Source organism: Rhinolophus ferrumequinum, chromosome 8, assembly GCF_004115265.2.
Source record: "Rhinolophus ferrumequinum isolate MPI-CBG mRhiFer1 chromosome 8, mRhiFer1_v1.p, whole genome shotgun sequence".
NCBI classification, from domain to species: Eukaryota; Metazoa; Chordata; class Mammalia; order Chiroptera; family Rhinolophidae; genus Rhinolophus; species Rhinolophus ferrumequinum.
In genome coordinates this window covers 12,423,904-12,442,841 of record NC_046291.1, presented here as the reverse complement: position 1 = coordinate 12,442,841, position 18,938 = coordinate 12,423,904, and the positions used below count along the sequence as shown (strand labels likewise).

Below are 18,938 nucleotides of genomic sequence, written 5' to 3'. Positions count from 1 at the left end.
CTCGCCCTTTTAGCCTCTTAAAATCCCTTCTGTATATCAAGGCCCAGCTGCATTCTCAACCATTTTGTCTTGCCTCTTCCTTTGTACTGGAAAACAGACCACTCATCGGGGACCTACTATGCTACTGTCCAGCTTATCTGGTGCATACCCTGGACTTGGAAAGCAAACTTCTTTAGGTTCAGGTCTTAGACATGCTTACTCTGTCATGCTTGCCAACAGCGGCTTCAATTTAATATGCCTGTGACAAGGTCTTGTAGGAGGGCAGAGTCAGGCACAAGTGGCCCATGCTTGTGCAACGGCCCAGTCCTCTCGTTCAAACCCCAGAAGGCATTAATGCCATGTGCTTGATGATACAAAGGAAACATCTTCAGCTATGCTGGGGTAAACCACTCAACCCAGGGTTATTAAAAACAACTCAACAGTTAGCAGGTGTTACAGACTAAATTGTATGTTGAAGCTCTAATCTCCAATGTGACTGTATTTGGAGATAGGGCCTTAAAGGAGGTATTTATTTAAATGAGGTCATGAAGATGGGGCCCTAACCCAATAGGACTGGTGATAAGAAAAGAGCGAGACAACAGGGATGAGTGCACACAGAGAAAAGGCCGTGTGAGGACACCGTGAGAAGGTGGCCGTCTGCAAGCCAAGGAGAGAGGCCTCAGGTGAAACCAACCCCGCCAATACCTTGATCTTGGACTTCTAGCCTCCAGAACTGTGAGAAATAAATTTCTGTTGCTTATTAAATTTCTGTATCCCGTCTGTGGCACTTGTCATGGCAGCCCTAGCAGACTAATACAGCAGGACTGGCTTCGTGGGATGCGACCTGGGCAGTTACACAGGACCCCATACTCACAGGGACCTTGTACTTGGTTCAGTGCTCTCCTGCTGTCTCAACATTCTTAATAAGTTTTAAACAAGGGGCTCCATACTTTCATTTTGCATAGAGCCCTGCAAATTATGTACACAGTCCTGATAGTTATACTAGTTGGCCAAATTGGCCAATAACTTGAGCAAAATTTAGATGTCACTTATAATCACCTAAAAAGACAAAAGGCATCTTAAAAATTCCAAGCACTCTTATTCTAGGGTTTTTGTTTTAAATACTATTTTAAAGACATAAAAATTAAATGTTTATTTTAGAAAAGCAATGAAGTTTCTCTTGTGGGTATAAATGGTACCTTTTAATGACCAGAAATATTCGACCCAGTTACAGTGTAGCTAAGATATTTACTTTATGAGCTCACAGAGCTTGGTCATATCTATTCAGCCCATCTCACATGGATAATTAGCGGCTAAAAACAACCAACCTAAGATTGTTCTATTTTCTCCTTCATTATATAAGCCATCCAGGAGAAAGTATCTGTGGATGTTCTAATTATTAAGAAACGCTGCATAGAAATCCTGCTGTAATTCAACAGTTGAGTAGCTAATTCTTCACTTTGTCCTAGATAAGCCTGAGTGACTATTTTCCTATTAGTAGTTGCTATTATTTTATGTGTTTTTTTAAAATTTACTTCAAATTCCACTTCTCCCTCCACCCTCCCACCACACACTCTGGTGCAAGCCGTTGTTTCTCAGTCTAGTTGTGTAGGACACAGCTCCCTGGCCCGTGCTGGTGTTACGAGCCTTGTGCTCACCCCCCCCACCCCCAGCTGAGGCAGTCGGTCGCCAGTCCTCAGTCGGCCACTCAGAGCAGCTCAGCGCAGCCTACGTTGCCTGCCTGCCAGCCACTCCCCCACTGCCCCTCATGGCAGCTCACGCCAACCTCCGGCCGCTCACAGCAGCCCAGCTCCAGGGAGAGCCCTTGTTCACAATCTTAGCTGTAGAGGGCGCAGCTCACTGGCCCAGGTGGGAATCCGACCAGCAACCTTGGCGTTAGGAGCAGAGCGCTCCAACTACCTGAGCCACCGGGCCGGCCCTATTTTATATTTTAATCCAAAGAATGGTTTTTTCTGCCAATAAGCAGCCAGAATATGCTTTATCCTTCTGAGAGCAGGATTCAGCAATCTACTGTGCTCAGGTCAGGTCTAGGGGTCAGATCCTGTTTATATAAAGTTTGATAGGAACGCAGCCACGCCCACTTCCTTGTATCATCTGTACTGCTTTCTCACTCCAAAGGCAGAGTTGAGAAGTTGCTTTGGAGTTCTATGGCCCACAAAGCAGAAAATCCATACTGTTTAGCTATTTACAGAAAAAAATTGTCGACTCTTGTCCTAGAAGAATTTCTCTCACTGAAGTGCTTTTCCTAATGAAACAGACTCAGCTTCTTGCGCACAGGTCTGTAATCTGTCTACTTGCACCAGTGTCTACCGATAGTCAGCCTACAGTGCCTGGCCAGAAGCTGATGAGTGATCTGGAGCACGCACGCTCCCTCACACCAGAACCAGCCCTGCCACATGATCCCGACTTACCTGTTACTGCTGAAGCTTTGGTTCCATCTTCACTGACTTCAATTTTTGCTTTTTGCAAGATGTGAGAAACATGAAGGTTTTCTGACCCTGTTTCCAGAAAATAAGACAAAAAACAGCATTTGTTTGGTATGCTGGCCATCTGTTTAGTTGAAGAAGTAACCTCAGCCATGGCAAATTCCAATTCTTAAAAGGTGGTAGAGAAGAAGTGACCTCTTACAATCCCAGTGACTGAAGGTGACTGAAGGCTATAGGGTGACTGTCACCTGCGGTCTCTGCTAAGTGAACTGTGATAACGCTTTAGAGAAGGAAGTCCCAAAACCCCCAATGTGTTAGTGCTCAAATGCAATTCAACTCTGATCACTAAACATTTTATAAGGAAATAAATGGGGTGGCTGGTTAGCTCAGTTGGTTAGAGCACAGTGCTCTTAACAACCAGGTTGCCGTTCGATCTCCACATGGGCCACTGTGAGCTGCGCCCTCCACAACTAGATTGAAACAACTACTTGACTTGGAGCTGAGGGTCCTGAAAAAACACACTTAAAATAAATAAAAGTTAAAAAAAAAAAGCCCATTAATAATTTTTCTTTCTTTCTTTTTTTTTAAGATTTTATTGGGGAAGCGGAACAGGACTTTATTGGGGAACAGTGTGTACTTCCCGGCCTTTTTTTCCAAGTCAAGTTGTTGTCCTTTCAATCTTAGTTGTGGAGGGCGCAGCTCAGCTCCAGGTTCAGTTGCCGTTTTTCTAGTTGCAAGGGGCACAGCCCACCATCCCTTGCAGGAGTCAAACCGGCAACCTTGTGGTTGAGAGGACGCGCTTCAACCAACTGAGCTATCTGGGAGCTCAGCGGCAGCTCAGCTCAAGGTGCCGTGTTCAATCTTAGTTGCAGGGGGCGCTGCCCACCATCCCTTGTGGGACTCCGAGGAATCGAACTGGCCACCTTGTGGTTGAGAGCCCACTGGCACAAGTGGGAATCGAACCAGCAGCCTTTGGAGTTAGGAGCATGGAGCTCTAACCGCCTGAGCCACGGGCCGGCCCCAATAAAAATTTTTTTAATAAATAAATAAGACATAAAAACAGTAGAGCTTTAAAAAGGAAGCCCGTTTTTCCAGAAGCAGCAAGCCAATGTTATTTTTCACTTAACAGATTGTCAGATCCAAGAAGGATTTCAGATGGCATTTAGAGATGTGAAAACTGAGACCCAGAGTGTTAAAAAACAAAAGCCACTCATCTCATGGGCATATTAGTGAGAGAAGAGTGTCAAGTATGAGAAGAGCGTAGACTGCTGTGGAGGGCCAGACGCAGAAATGCTGTTGTGCCGCTGGGACCGTCTAGTGAATTCACTTTACCATTCCAGCAAATCTTTACCATTCCAGCAATACCCACTGGATGCAGCTTTCAGAGACAATGCAAACGAAACTTAGTATTAGCCTCGATTAGACATAGGTCTGGATGCAAAGGGTAAAAGTGCTTTTTGCGTCATTTGGTTTTAAATTGTCTGTACCAATGCTCGGCTCTACCATGACCGATGGTGAGTGAGAGGCACGTCTGCAGGGCCCAAGTCACCTGCAGGGTTAAAGAGAATCTCTCAGGAGAATTTTAGGTACCTACCCTTCCCTCTGAACACCTGTGAACTTCCTGGGGACATTCTGTAGTTTTCCCTGGAGGGAAAAGTGCAGGTTAAAACAGTGCTTCTCAAATGTGATTGGGCTGAGGAATTCGGGAATGTGAAGATTCTGATTGAGGAGGTCTGGGTCAGACCCAAGATTGTGCCTTTTAAATAGGTTCCCAAGTGATGAGAATGCCACTGGATGGGGATGTGAGAATATCAGAATACCCATGAGCTGCAGTTTCACCAGGGAAGTCGAGTTTCTCCCAGGACAGGTACTCAAGTGTTTATTAGCAGGAAACTGAGGCTGGGAAGGAACAAATTCCTTCTCACTCATGGGGAAAAATACAAAATGGAGTATAAATAATGTTGAAGCCATGATTTTTCTTTGGCAGGAGGTTGCTATGCTCCAAATTAAAAAGACAAAGGACCAACCATTCAAACTTAACTCCAGGAACAGGTCCCTACATTGGCAAATTAAGGGCTATCATAGCAGCTGTGTCCTCGATGTCTTAGCAAAGAAAAATTCTAATCAAACTCCTTTGCATTTATATTATTTCAGGTTAATGGTCATGAAATGCCAAAATACATACCTGGATATAGAGCATGCCTGCTTTTGTTTCATGGAAATTAGCAAGTATAATATTTGAGAGCCCCCCAAAATCTTGATTTTTCAAACACAGAGAAAAAGTTTGCATTTGAAAACAAAACTAGTATCTAATTAAGAGCCAACTTTTTAAGTAATAAAGACAATACACAAAATACTTCTCTAACTGTGGAGTCACCTGGGCTTCAGATGAGATGTACATGTGAAATGCAAGGATGACTGACTCATGCTGATTTCAGTGATTAAGGATCAATAGCGTCATTGGCTGATATATCAAATTAAACCTTGGGGAGGTTTAGGGCAATGCATTCCTAATTTTGACCTTTTCTGTCTGAACAAATCAGAAACTCAGTTTGTAACACAGTCTTCAAGTTTAAGAACAAGTTTTAAACTGGACATACTTGTGATTTTTGCAAAATTTGCCTTCGATGGGTCAAACATATCGGTGACACCAAGAGCTTTCAGCGGCTCCTTCAGATCTGTTTGTGTTACAGCTGTGAACCTAGCATGAAAGGAGAAAATAGGGGGGAAATCATTAGCCTTTAAGTGATATAATCAGTGCCAGTGGAAAAATGTTTATGATCAGGTTCTTTTCTTAAGCACACTCTGAACACCAATCTAAATTGTATTGTAAATTTTCATCTCAAGATTTAAGTACCAGGTAAGTAGAGAACAACTCATCTCTCAAACACTTAGCTGTCAAAATAAGTGGCACACATTGTATCGTGTTTCTTTGAAAACAAGACCTAGTTGGACAATCAGCTCTAATGCATCTTTTGGAGCAAAAATTAATATAAGACAGTCTTCTTTTACTATAACATAATATAATAATAATTATAATAATAATTATAATATAATATAATACTGGGTCTTATATTAATTTTTGCTCCAAAAGATGCATTAGACTGATTGTCAGGCTACGTCTTATTTTCGGTAAAACACGATAACAGCAAGAAGAAGTGTCCTCATCCTTATGGGTTACAGGCTCCCTGTTCCAGTACTCAGGAAGATACACAGAAGCTGCTTCTCTTATGCTGACAGGGAGATGCAGGGTGTCGACAAGTGTCTGGCACTCTGTAATGTCTACAGTTCTTCCCTATATCCAACTAAAGAGCCATCATCTTGGCTGCTGTAAGAACCATCATCCTTCCTGGGACTGGGGATGTTAGAAAGAGAGGAGATACTTTCCTACTCGTTTACGTTGGGATTCTGAAAGCATTTTACTGTTAAAATGAGAGCAAGCATTAGGAATAGGTGTCATGGTATTACATTTGGGTGGAATATGGGTTTCTTGAATATTTGTGGGCTATCTGGTCTTACAGCCATATGTATGTCAGCTATTAAACCTATCATCAAAGGACGTTTTACCAGATATAATCACACCCTGTGGGAGAATAACAAGGGTAGGTGAACAGATTCTCATCACACATGGGCTATAGTGGTAATTTACCATTATAATGGTACTTTACCTGCAATGTACCATCTTATTCATTTATAACAAGGATTGCCTACGTGAAGGCTTATTTTATAACAAAAAATAATCTTGGGAGGATTACTAATACTTATTATCAATGTACTTCTCTGATTTCTTAACTCAGTGACTGGAAATTAAAAGCTATTAGAACTGGAAGGTATTGCCCCCACCACTGAGGCCTGGGTGGTCAAAAGCCCTAGAGACTTGTGGAACAATAACGTTAAAAACTTCGTAAAAAGGGGACATTCATTGCCTCCTTCACAGAACCAGGTAAAGCATTCTCTGACCTGTTTGAAATTTAGGATTCAGACAGAATTCGGGATTACCTTTCCCTTGGATTCAAGTTACAATGGCTCAAATTCCATTTCTAGTATATTTTCCGGGTATAGAAAAACTTCCCTAGATACTGTGAGAATTCTGCATTGGTGGTTTCAAAATATTTCTTTACTATGTAGAGTTTGGAACTTGGTCTTCAGCAACTTCCAGCTAAAACTTAAATAACAAAAATAAAACTCCTTATCAAAAACACACGGAGCACTACTAAACTTTACTGTACTTTCATTAGAATATAATGATAGGCACGTGTTTTTCGCTCTTTGGAACAGAACGAGATATGCTAAAAGCTTTGCAGTGGCACAGGAGCTTGCGGTTTTTGGGGAGGCTCAGAAGTCACGTTGCCTTCTCTCCTTTCCCGTTGCCATCCTGCTGTAGAACAGGCACAGGGATAAAAACAAAACTTTTACAGGAGAGCTTTGTATTCCTAACAGGCAATTTCTGCAGAATAAAAGGGGCTTCATGGTGTGCCATAGTTGAGCCTCGTACTGTCTGGTATCTCAAGGATTGAGCACTTCCGTTGTTTTCTCTTTTAGGAAAAGGAGCTCCTTACTTGGGCAGGATGACCTGCACCCTTTTGGGCACCATCATGCTCTTCCAGCTGTCGATGGTCTTGGTGCTGATGTGAGGGATGATGGCAGAGAGTGGGGTGGAGCTCTCGCTTGGCAGTGCGATCAGCATGCTGATGCTGTCTCCATGGTAGGGGAGTTCAATGAAGTTGTACCAGAAGCCGCCGGGGGTGCTGGTCGACCCTAGAGAAATCAGAGGCAGGGTCAGTGTATCCTCGATGACTTCCCGACGTGGCATGAGTGGTTGCTGATCACCAGGGTAGCTCCAGAGGGAAGAGAGCTATTCAGGGTGAGAACTTCCGTTTTCCAAAAATCACTTCCTTAGAAGGACAGACATAAGGACAATGTTTTTTTCCTTCCCCAGGAAAGACTTCCCTTTCTCCACAGAATGCCTCTGGGCGGCAGTAACATTACATTAATTCTGCTGAGTAGAATTTAACCAGATCATAAGGCACGTAGAACACCGTGCTTTGCAAGATGTTGACCCTCACCACACGAATCAAGGAATGAATCTGAGCTGCCTTAGAATGATTCTTTTAGCTGAGCCTGTGTGTCTGCTGAAGACACAGGAGGGAGGAGACAAATAGCGTCCACTGTCCAGGGCACACTGTGCCAGACCCATACCAAAAACCATTCAACACATTTAGAATCTATAGTGCCCCACGACATAGGTATAAGCAGTCTATTTTACTACCAGGGAGGCTACAACTAAAGAAATTAAGTAACTTACCAAGGGACACACAGCTAAGAAGTGGAGCACAGGACTCAGGCTCAGTATACGTCAAATGCCGAAGTCGATCTTCCCACTTCGCTACCCTGACTCCCTTGTCATTCATTCTAATAACTATCAATAGGGCTTTTAGATACTTTAGGGTACTTGTGCTTACTAATAGAAACCCAAGAAGGATTTAAACCAGCATTTGTCAAAACGTCGTCTAGACAACACACAATCTGTAAGATGCTGGGGAGACAAAACGCATTCCATATACCAGTAAGTTTAGGACAAACTGAACCCTTGAGTCTTCTTGCAGATTCACAATATAGTCAATATTATAAAGGCTTCAAGGTATTCTGAAGACAACTGGTTAACTCTAGTTATCCCCAGGTTTCCCAAACTAATTTGATCTTACAACCCTTTCATCCCATGTAAAATATTCAAAACATTTAGCAACTGAGCAGCACACCTGAGCATCGCCAATTAGAATGGATGGAAGTGTTGCTGGTGAGAAGTCCAGCTTGTGGGTACAGGGCCCAGAGAGGCCATTAAACCCCTGGGGAAAGAATCTTCCACAGAGCATGCCTTAGGATCCCGTGAGAGCTTTGCTTTAGGCATGTAATGGGAAAGTATAAAAATTAACGAGGTGAATGGAAAAAACAGCATTTCTTGATTGATGGTGGATTTCTGAAATATTTTATTAAACACCTCAAACTTTTTAAGAACTTGGTGACCTTGGTGCGGTTACTTAACCTCTGTGTGTCTCTGAGTATGGAGGATGGAGGGATCAGGGATACTAAAAGTGTGTACCTCACAGGGTTGTTGAGATGATTAAATGAGAAAAACATATATAAGGTACGTAGCAGGGCCTGGCCCTTGGTGGGTGCCCACTGAACACTGGCCCCCGTCTTCTTCTTCCTCCTCCTCCTCTAAATAACCTAGAAGGAAACCGTATTTAAGGAAAAGAGAAAAGCGGAATCGAGTTTTTCTCATGATTTCCACTTGGGTTTTCTTTGGGGATGACATTTGCCTATCACTGCACCTGAGACAAGGAATGTCAATAAGCCAGGTCCCCATAGATGGTGGTTGGGAGGGAAGGACTGAAGAAGAGAGACAGCCAACTTTGTCACATCATAAACACTTTTAGCTATAAAACAGTGATAAAAACAGTGAGGCAATTAGAATGTATGACACTACAGAATGACACTGCAGATTTTCCTTAAGGAAGAAATCGGTGGCAATTCCTGGAGTGTTTAGTATACTCTGTTCCCATCTGCTACGCCTGCTGGCCTGTTCAGAGATGCGCGTGAACTCTCATTCCAGCCTGGGTTCTGTCTTGGGGCTTCTTTCATGTTTACTTTTACCTTGCATAATAAAATGGTCTCAGCAGAAACTGAAAAGTCAGCGGGAAAGTGAGAAAAAAAATCACTTCCTACTAAGCCCTTTAATCCTCAAAGAAAACATTAGGTCCCTACTCTGTCAGAGTTAATTTTCAGAAACTGTGAAATTTGGGAAGTAGTTAATAAATGATTACTCGGGGGCATGGAATAAGAACCTGGAGGCATTTGCTAACCATTCCCAGAGATATTTACCGGTCATGAATAATAAAAACTTAGGAGCTGAGGTGTGTTCCTGGAGGAGAGAGAGCCTCTCCTTCCACCAGTTAACCCAGCCTCCACTGGGTACATCATTAACTCATCAGTAATACCATGAATAACTGACTGTTAGCCATCGGACATCCAGTCACTCACATCTGTCTCATGGTTCCTTTCTCCCTGGTCCCCACTTGCGCTTCTGATCACAAGAGCTGATGACACACGTCAGCTCGGATGCATCAGGAAACACCCTTTCCAGGCTCATCTTTACTTGGTGGCTTGAGGAGCCAGGAAACAAAATAACACTTTTCCTCTCCTTACACCTAGTCACTAAAGTACTGCTTTCATAGCATCATTTCATAGAGGACAAACGTACAGGTGAAAGACATGAAATCTGGAGTCACAAGACCTCGATTCAAATCCTGCCTCTGACACGCACTAGCTCTGGACTTGGGCAAATACCTTAACTCCAATCTCCCTTTATTTATCTGTACAGTGGGATAACAGTACCTACCATACAGAGATGGAAATTAAATGAGAAAATATATGCACAGTGCTCAGCACACTGGCCACACATAGCAAGAACTTGCACCTACTGATGTCGGCAGCTTTGTAAAACATTTCACGTCTTGAGTGTTCGGTTGCTGCTCAAACAGTTGAAACACAGACTCTCCATCAAGAGAAACCACCACAGACTACAGAGGAGCACAGCCCCTAGGCAGAATGAGTCATGCAAGGAAAGGTTGTTTGGGAACCTGGTGTCACAGCAGAAAGCCTGTCATTGTCCTAGATCTGTTCTCTTTAAAATGTCCTGTCCTGGACCCTCAATTCTTTATCTTCTGGGAAGTAGAATGAATGTTCTTCAATGAGGGTAACTTTTGGAGTATATAACAATGTGAATGAAGCAGGCTCCTTCAGTTTACAAAGAAGGGATGATATGAAAAGGGAAAAAGCAGTCTTTTACCTTGGATGAATAGTCATCAACAAAACTAATGAAGAAACAATAGGCAGAGAATCAAGTATTAAAAATAGAGAGATGATTTAGAACTTTCTGTAAATGGCGGATAGATGATCTGGAAAGCTCCCTAAAATACTCTGATTCCTATTTTAAGTTCTATAAGAAAGGAAGTAGTAACTAGGCTCCCTGAAATGTTCAGAATTCCTCTCTGCCTATAAAATCAGGGAGAATATTTTAAATATTTAATATCAGGAAAGCCTGATAGATGAAAGTCCCTCTAATGACCTTTTACTACAAGTAGCTTTATGATTTCCTGAGTTCTTAAGGAACTGTTCAGGCTATATTTCAGTATATGTGTGTATATACATATATGTATATATATATATATATATATATATATATATATAGATGTATGTATATATATATGTAAAACACACACACACACACACACACACACACACACACACACAGTGGGTAGACCCACTGCCTATAGTCTATACTCAGGCTGAAGAACAAAGGGAGCTTGGGGAGAGTTGATGGGGAAGGAGGTGTGGTTTAAGCAACGGGGTGAGTACTGGTGCTATTTGCTGAGCTAAGGAACACTGGGCGGAAAACTAGATGGATGAGGGCAACGATGTATTTATCTATGGAACTAGAACTTAACAGACAACCAAATAGAGAAGTGATATGGATAGGTATAAATTGGAAGCTCAGAAGAGAGTGGAATCTGGAAATATATTGATATATTGGATGTTTATGTACACACATATATATGTATATCTGGGATTCTTTGTGCTCTTTTTCAAAAAAAATCTCTAAGTCTAAATTTATAACCATAAAAAGAAAATTTGTAATCACTTTGACTCAGCAATTTCTATTTGAGGAAATTACCTTTAGCAGATCCAACACAAGTACCTATGTATAAGAATTCTCACTGCAGTGCTGTTTGTTGTAGGAAAAAAGTAAATGGCCATCCATAGGATATGATATATTTATACCATGGAATATTATGCAACTGATAACAGGATCAAGTAGATCCACATTAATTGACATAAAATATATTCCAAGATATACTATCTAATGAATAAAGCCCATTATATAATAGAAATTACAGTGTAATCCTATGTATGCAAAAAAGTCTCATAGACATATTTTATATATCCATAGAAAAGGTCTCGAAAATGATATCCTAGCACTCAACAGGGAAAAGCTGGGAAATGGGATTATTGGGGAACACTTGCTTTCTGCCTATATACTGTTGTGTTTGAGGATTTTGCAATGAGCATGAAACACTCTTCTACTAAAAAAAGATTTCAAGGCTTTTTTTTTTTTTTAGAAAACTTTCTATCCTCAAAGTGCTTATACTTTATAGGACATAAGTCGGAAGGGTTTTCCCCTCCTCTTCTATTGTGTGTCCTCTCCTTCAGGGTACTAAGTGAATCTTCTCAGAGAGCTTCGTGACGTTTGGGGGGAAAGTCAGGAAGCCTGATCAATGGGATGGCAATGTTTCGGCAGGGTGACCAAGGCCAGTGAGGCCTGGTGAGGCCCAGGAAACCTTGGACAGGTGGCACCAGAGGCCACGTGAGTGGGTTGCGCAGGGCAGCCTGGCCTGCCTCAGCTGGCACTGCCCATCTCGGAGCCCTCGCTGGTCATGTTGGCCAGTCTGTGCTGAGACAGGCAGAAAATGGGTGACCGGCTAAGTGGTCTGTAGTCATAAAAACAAATGCCTGCTTGCGGCCACCACACCCAGCTGTGCTTTCTTCAGAGCCACAAGACAAACCTGCCCCGTCTTTACGTGAAAAGCTGCTTGCTGGCCAAAGTGGGAAACCAGGGAACATGACCCCCTGTACTGTGCTGCAAGGCCCATGAAAGGACCTGGGTTCCAATCCCAGGTGACCCAGTAAAAACCTGATGGCAGGCATAGAGCGGAGGGCAAGAAGGACCGCACCACACTGTGTAGTTTCCATTGGTGAGGGGATGAGAATGGTGCAGAAGGCGGCTATGGTGTTCCGTGCTGAATTCAGTGCAGATTAGTCAGAGTCTGACAGGACATGGACAGGACATCAGACTGGGTCATTTAAGCAGAGTTTAAGGAAGGGACTACTTATAAAGCGTGGGTTGGGAACAGAGAAATCATTAAGGATAGTAGCCTGGGCTACAAACAGTTGGGCACCATTACCAGCCTCTAGGCTGGGAGGACTGAAGGGAGGGGAGGTGACCCAGAGAGAAAGAGCTCTTGGACACACCCTGAAGGCAGGAACTAAGACCCTGGTGGAGGGACGCAGTGGCCCTGGTGACTGCAGGGAGAGGCCTGGGGAGTCAGTGCCCCAACCCCTCTCTCCTCCCTTACCCCTATCACCTGCTGGTTCACCCACTAGCCAACCCAACAGGAAGCGAGAGCGCAAGAGAGCCCACCGACGCAGCCTCCTGGGGACTCAGAACAGGGTGGAGAAGAAAGGGTCCGGATCAGGGAAGACATCCAGCATACAGAGTTTGAACCTTGGACAATAGGAATGTATCTGTATATTACTTTTTGTGAAATTCACACATGTATTCTTAAACAAATCAGTTCTTAATTGAAGAGCTCCCCAGGAGATATAACTCCCTCTCTGGGGACATCCTATATTCAAGAAAAGTGTGTTACCTTCATTCTTGCAAACACAAACATTTTAATCTTTCATGGAAGTGTCTATAGAATCCTTGCATTTTAATCTTTGACTACTGACTTATTTGTTATTTTTCAGCAATAGAAACACACAGTAAATGAGGTCCCCTCACTTTTTATTTTGTTAGAACGCAGAATGTTCTAACAAAGACTAACCTAAAATAAAATTACTTTGGATCTGAGCTGATGGCCGTGTTGGTGTTCCAATCTTCCTGGGCAACATAACCTGAGAGTGACTTTTGTGCAAATAGCCTTTTATTATTCTCAGTTGCTTCACAAGATACCTTTCTATGGGACTTTTAAATACATATTATTGTTTTAAAAAAATTTATTGAGTGAATGACAAAATTTTACCAAGAAGCTTGATGAATGACAAATGGAAAGTGACTTTGTTTATGGTGTCCCTCACATGAGTTGTTCTTTAATTTAAACAATTGGGTAGCTGGCAAAATACTGAGCAGTGCTGGAAGCTAATATATACTGAATATGCAAAGGAAAGACTCAGGACCTACATGTCTAGGTGAAGATTGGAGATATCGAGGCTAACTTACAGAGGAAAAAGAAGATTAGCTTAAATTGGACCACAAGTGCTTTCATGAAACCAGGTTTAAAAAGCATTCACCAGACTTAGTTATCTATGCTGTAGTAATGACATCAGGGATTGGTCTTTTAAAATTTTTTCCCTCATTGTAAACTTGATACATAGGAGGTCTGACAAGTAAGTTCACGAACTCATCCTAGAAAAAGTACCACATACCTCATTGCTAAACATCACTATGCTCACCCTCAAAGTACTCCCTTTGGGAAGCTATGCACTGATGCCAGTGCCTAGTCCACCCTTCAAAGCAATTTTGGAACTCTTTTTGTGGAATGGACATCAGAGCTGTCATCGTATTACCCTTGATGTCCTAAATGCCATCAAAATGTATTCCTTTCCATATTTCCTTTATCTTCAGGTAAAGAAAGAAGTCATTGGGGGCCAGATCAGGTGAGTAAGGAGGGTGTTCCAATACAGTTATTTGTTTACTGGCTAAAAACTCCCTCACAGACAGTGCCGTGTGAGCTGGTGCATTGTCATGATGCAAGAACCATGAATTGTTGGCGAAAAGTTCAGGTTGTCTAACTTTTTTGCAGTCTTTCCAGCACTTCCAAATAATAAACTTGGTTAACTGTTTGTCCAGTTGGTACAAGTTCATAATGAATAATCCCTCTGATATCAAAAAATGGTTAGCAATGGCCTGGCAACAAGTTCGCAAAATTAATTGTCAGACTTCGTATTTTTAAAAATTTCAAATTCAAATAAAAAAAATAATCATTTGGAATACTACCACTGTTAACATTTTATCGAACATCCTCTAAGACATATCTCCACAGACGTACAACTACATAGAAAGTATTTTACATAAATGAGATGAATCAGCATCTACTGTTATATAACATGTTTTCTGAAATCAACCATATAAAATCTTTCTACTTATGTAAATCTAAATCTAACTGTCACATGATGTGTTCCATTGTATGTATCTGGCTTCTATTTATTTGCTAGAGTGTGATTAGCTTCAGAGTATGAATTCCTTGGTGTGGGAAGGGCACTAGGAAGTCCTCCAGACCAGGGCTCCTCGTCACCAACAATGCTCAAGGGCGCCCCCTACCCCCACACAGAGCTATGACTGGGCTTTGTCAATCTTTATGATGTTTGCTAATCTGACAAGTGGAAAAGAAATCGAATTTTTACTTTTATTTTTAATCTGGTGATGTAAGATTACTAATGATGAACTGAGAAGACTTTCAATATGTTTAATGCCCATTTATACTTATTTTGTGAATTACCCTTTCATCTTTAAATTTTCCACCTAAAAGCCTATGTGTGTTATATATTCATATGTAATCTTTGTAAATAATACAAAGGCTTACCATGAGCTTTTAAAGAATCTTGCCCTCGCTTCCCCTGCCCCTTTTTAAAAATGAAAAGGCAGGTTTGCTCTTGAGCTAAGTTAAGGCATTCAGGGCCTTTCTGTGGCTGGTATGTTCTAGAACGGAGCCTCGCCAGGTGTGAACTTACCGCTCTGGAACAGGGAGAGCTGGGCTAGCATCGGCACTTGATAGGACTTTCCGTCGGCTGCCACGAACGTACGTTTCTTGGTGTTCTCAGGTCGAAACCGTGATTTCCACAAACCCTTAAAGTACAGGGCATTGACCAGGACCATTCTGGTGAGCATCCCGTCGATAAGATCTGGGGAGAGCAGGCTGTCGATCATACCTGGGAGGTCACAGAACAAACAAGGAGGAAACTCAGGATTGGCAATCATTTGGGGCAAAAGGCAGCTGTTGGGCGTAGAATGAAAAATTAAAGGAACCCGTACAAGATGTGAATAAGACATGTTTTACAACATCCTTTTCTAATTTTTTATTCACTAAAACTTCAAGATGAAAACAAGTTAAAAATCAGAGACCAGGAAAGACTTTAGAGATCCTCTATTTAGGGATTACCAAATTTTTCATCAAGAAAGTCTTTTATAACTATTCCCCATCAGCACCATGCTTTAGAAAATTTTACTCATGTAAATAAGCTATACTTAATTAATTTCCCTATTCTTGCTAATAGCTGACAGGTATGACTGCCAGTGACGGTGTTTGGTCAGCACAAGATACGCAGCTGTGCTATGTTAACCACTGAGTTGATCTAATCCCACTCAAAATAAAGGAACACTTCAGCCTGTACAACGTTATCAACGGTAAATGCTTCATTCTTCTAAGATTTTAGAAATGTTGAGCATCAGTTTGTAATCTGTGGTTATCACAAGGCCCTGGAACTAAAGAAGAGTTGAAATTAAAATTGGTGTCTATATTTATGCGTCTGGGGTCAAGCTAGACGGTAATATTACAGAGATAAAAAGAAATGAAGTGTGTCCTAGAACTCCTAATTATGAAGGAACACACCCCTCACAAGATGTCAGGAGTGTGTCAGGAGTGAAGGAGGAACCACAATTGTTCTAGAATGCTCTTGTGAAGGCACAAAGACCCTCAAAGTGCTCTCTCTCTCTCTCTGTGCTTGACGCTTTGGTTTTTCATTTAGGTTCCTTTTGCTTTGTATTTGAAGTCAGCTGTGTGTGTGTGTGTGTGTGTAAGAGGGATCACTAATACCCAAAGCTATTAAAAATTAGTTTAAGGTAGACTTTAGCCCAAGAATATTACAAAAAAAAAAAAAAAGGAGAACGACTACATCGTATAAATGCAAGTTATATGTCAAGTGGTGATAGTAAAACCAACGGTTTTGGAAAACGCAAGAATGTCTAATTCATCAGAGAGAACTTTAAGTCCTTTTAAATGAAGCTCAAGAAGATTCTGCTGTACAACGAAAATATGTTTAAATAAACCACGATAAAGAAGCCGACCTGAGGTTTCCTTCACCTGCAGCACGCTCAGTAAGACAGTTTCATGACTGCCTGTTACTTCCACAAGGGGGCACCAACGCCACCTTACCTCGGGATAGGAAGGAAAATGCATGAGCTATAAATACACAGCCATCGTTCGATACAAGGCCGACCTCTGCGAACAGACCGTCCTGTGGGAAGGAAGTTAGAACTGTGCTCCAGCGATAGCCAGCTCCTTAGAGTTGGTTCCCCGATAGCGAATGTTTGTTGCCTTTGCTGGGAACAGCACTCAGTCCAACCCCCACTTGCCCTTAAGACATAGCTCAGTGGTCCCCTCTTCCTGTATACTTTTCTGACCCTCCTACTGATCTCCCAGGAGTTTCCATAAAGCACACTGCTCAGCACCACCATTACACAGCGCTGTGTTATTCGAGATGAATTTAATGTGTCGCTCTCCGCCAACCGAACCACGGAGTGCACAAGAATGAGGACCCTGTCCTTCTTTCATTTTAAAATCACACTTAGCTCTATGTTCAGCATGTTGTCAGTGCTCACTAAGTATCTGAGGAAATCTCTTCAGCCCTGTTTGCTGAGGTAAAGAAAACCTCTGATTGCCACTGATAGGACTCAGATATTATAAGGGCAGGAAAACATAAAAAGAAAAGGATAAAGAGAGGAAGGTAAGAAATGTATAGTTTAGAGGCAAGGAGGCACATGGAGGATCTGCCGTCAGTACCTGCCATAACCCGGCATCCATCCTCCATCCATGATTCCACCCAACACTCATATTCACCCACCCACCCACCCATGCATCCTTAGGTGCCTATCAGGTGCCCGGTACTCTTTTAGATAAGAAAACAACAACAACAACAACAACAACAACAACAAATGAACTCTGCCCTCAAGGAGCTATGGATTTGAGAGGTGGAGGTTGACATAAATGACGTGGAAAAGTGTAAAGCTGTAGTTGTAATGACTGCCTTGAGGTGGCAGTACTCAAGGATGTGAGGGCAAATAGGAAAATCTGATTGGTCGGCGAGGTCAAGGACGGATGGGTTCCTTGTGGAAACATTATTTGAGCTAATGGCTAATGGCTATAAAAATAGCTCACACTGGAACATTTGCTAGTGCCAGGCACTTTACCTGTATTATTAGGTTGGTGCAAAAGTAATTGTGGTTGAAAAGGTTAAAAAATTGCAAAAACCGCAATTACTTTTGCTCCCACCTAATATTTTTATCCGCATAACCACCTTAATGTTGTTATAAATATTGCAGCAGGTCTCACTGTTACATCTCCATTTTACAGATGAGAATGCTGAGGGCCGGGGAGGTTAAGTAACTCGCCTAAGGTTACAGTTAATAAATGGTAGAACTGAGATTCAAACCCAGAACTAACGCTTTTAACTATTACGCTATTCACGTGATAGTGTGAAATGAATGGATGTTAACAAGGGGAAAAGGGAAGGGAGGCATTCCAGGCAGCAGGCTGCACATGTGGGGTGTGTGACAGCAGAGAGCGTGAGGCTGTGGAGAGCTGGGCAGGGAGATCCGGGGCCATCACCACACCCCTAGCACACCAAAAAGGGCCTCTGTATTGATTTTTCCACCGTCTGCAAAGGCAGAAGCTGCCATCCCCACAGGGACGGACTCAGCAATCGTCCGCACACGGACTATTCAGCCTCCAGGGTCCTTCTGAGACCTGCCATGTAGGCAAGTACTTCTCAGTGGGGCAGGTCACCCTGAGAGGTAGTCTGGAAATTCGTGGGAACGTTTCTGGTTGAATGGGCAGCGGCCAGAGAGGCGACACGTCCTGTAATATTCAAACAGTCCCACAGAATGAAGACCCTTCCCCTCTCCCTGCATCACTTCCAAACGCCCCGCTGGATAGTCATGTCAGTGAGGAATCTGCCTACCATTATCTGAGCCCAGAATCTTACTCTTTTTCATGTAAACACGTGTCTCTTTTGGGGGCGTACTTTTAACATACACTGAATTTGCCAGGAATGTGACCACCATGCAAATCAAGTGGAGACTATGCTTGTTTTCTGACTTGTCTTGGTCTGCTTTGTTATGTATTCAGGTGTAGCTGTACCCATGGGCTTACCTACTAAACTACATTTATAAATTACTTTTGTTTTTCCTTGTATTACCGTCTGGTATTATATTAACTTTTAACATTTTTTTTATCTGTTGTGTGCAGGCTATACGAGCTATAAATTTCATTTTAGGATAGTACAGAGTATTAAAAATATCTGTTTAAAAAGAGAGAGCTGGGTCTGTGAGGTTGAAAACCACTGCTCGAGTCTCACCGCTGTTCCTTCCCCAGAGATGCAGTAAGCAACTGATTGAGACGATGCACCTTCAAGTGCTTTGACAACTGTCAAGTGGTATTCTAACGTGATTTCATGTTACCATTACTTAGTACAGAAGGTGGCTGGGAGGGCGCAGTGACATGCCAGTCAAACAGCCATCTAGTGTCTGAGTGTCGTCAGCTTCCCACCACTTAGGCCTACACTCTCAGGCCTACACTCTCAAAAAAACCACTAAAGCCTTCATGTTTGCTGATCTCCTGATGGTTTCATGGTTTCAGGAAGGAAGCCCAGATTGCACCGTCCAGGATCAAGGGGGGC

The 18,938-nt window shown here is 42.4% G+C and overlaps 1 protein-coding gene across 2 annotated transcripts in view; it reads right to left on the bottom strand.

Annotated features, from left to right (window-relative positions):
* SERPINE2 (serpin family E member 2) overlaps positions 1–18,938 on the bottom strand; it is a 59,276-nt gene that overhangs the window by 2,364 nt on the left and 37,974 nt on the right. For both annotated transcript variants that reach the window (XM_033111297.1, XM_033111299.1), the window contains 4 exons: positions 14,997–15,194; positions 6,986–7,184; positions 5,027–5,127; positions 2,412–2,498 (listed from right to left, as the gene is read on the bottom strand). In XM_033111297.1, coding sequence (XP_032967188.1) covers positions 2,412–2,498; positions 5,027–5,127; positions 6,986–7,184; positions 14,997–15,194 — 585 coding nt within the window. The remainder of the gene's footprint in view (positions 1–2,411; positions 2,499–5,026; positions 5,128–6,985; positions 7,185–14,996; positions 15,195–18,938) is intronic.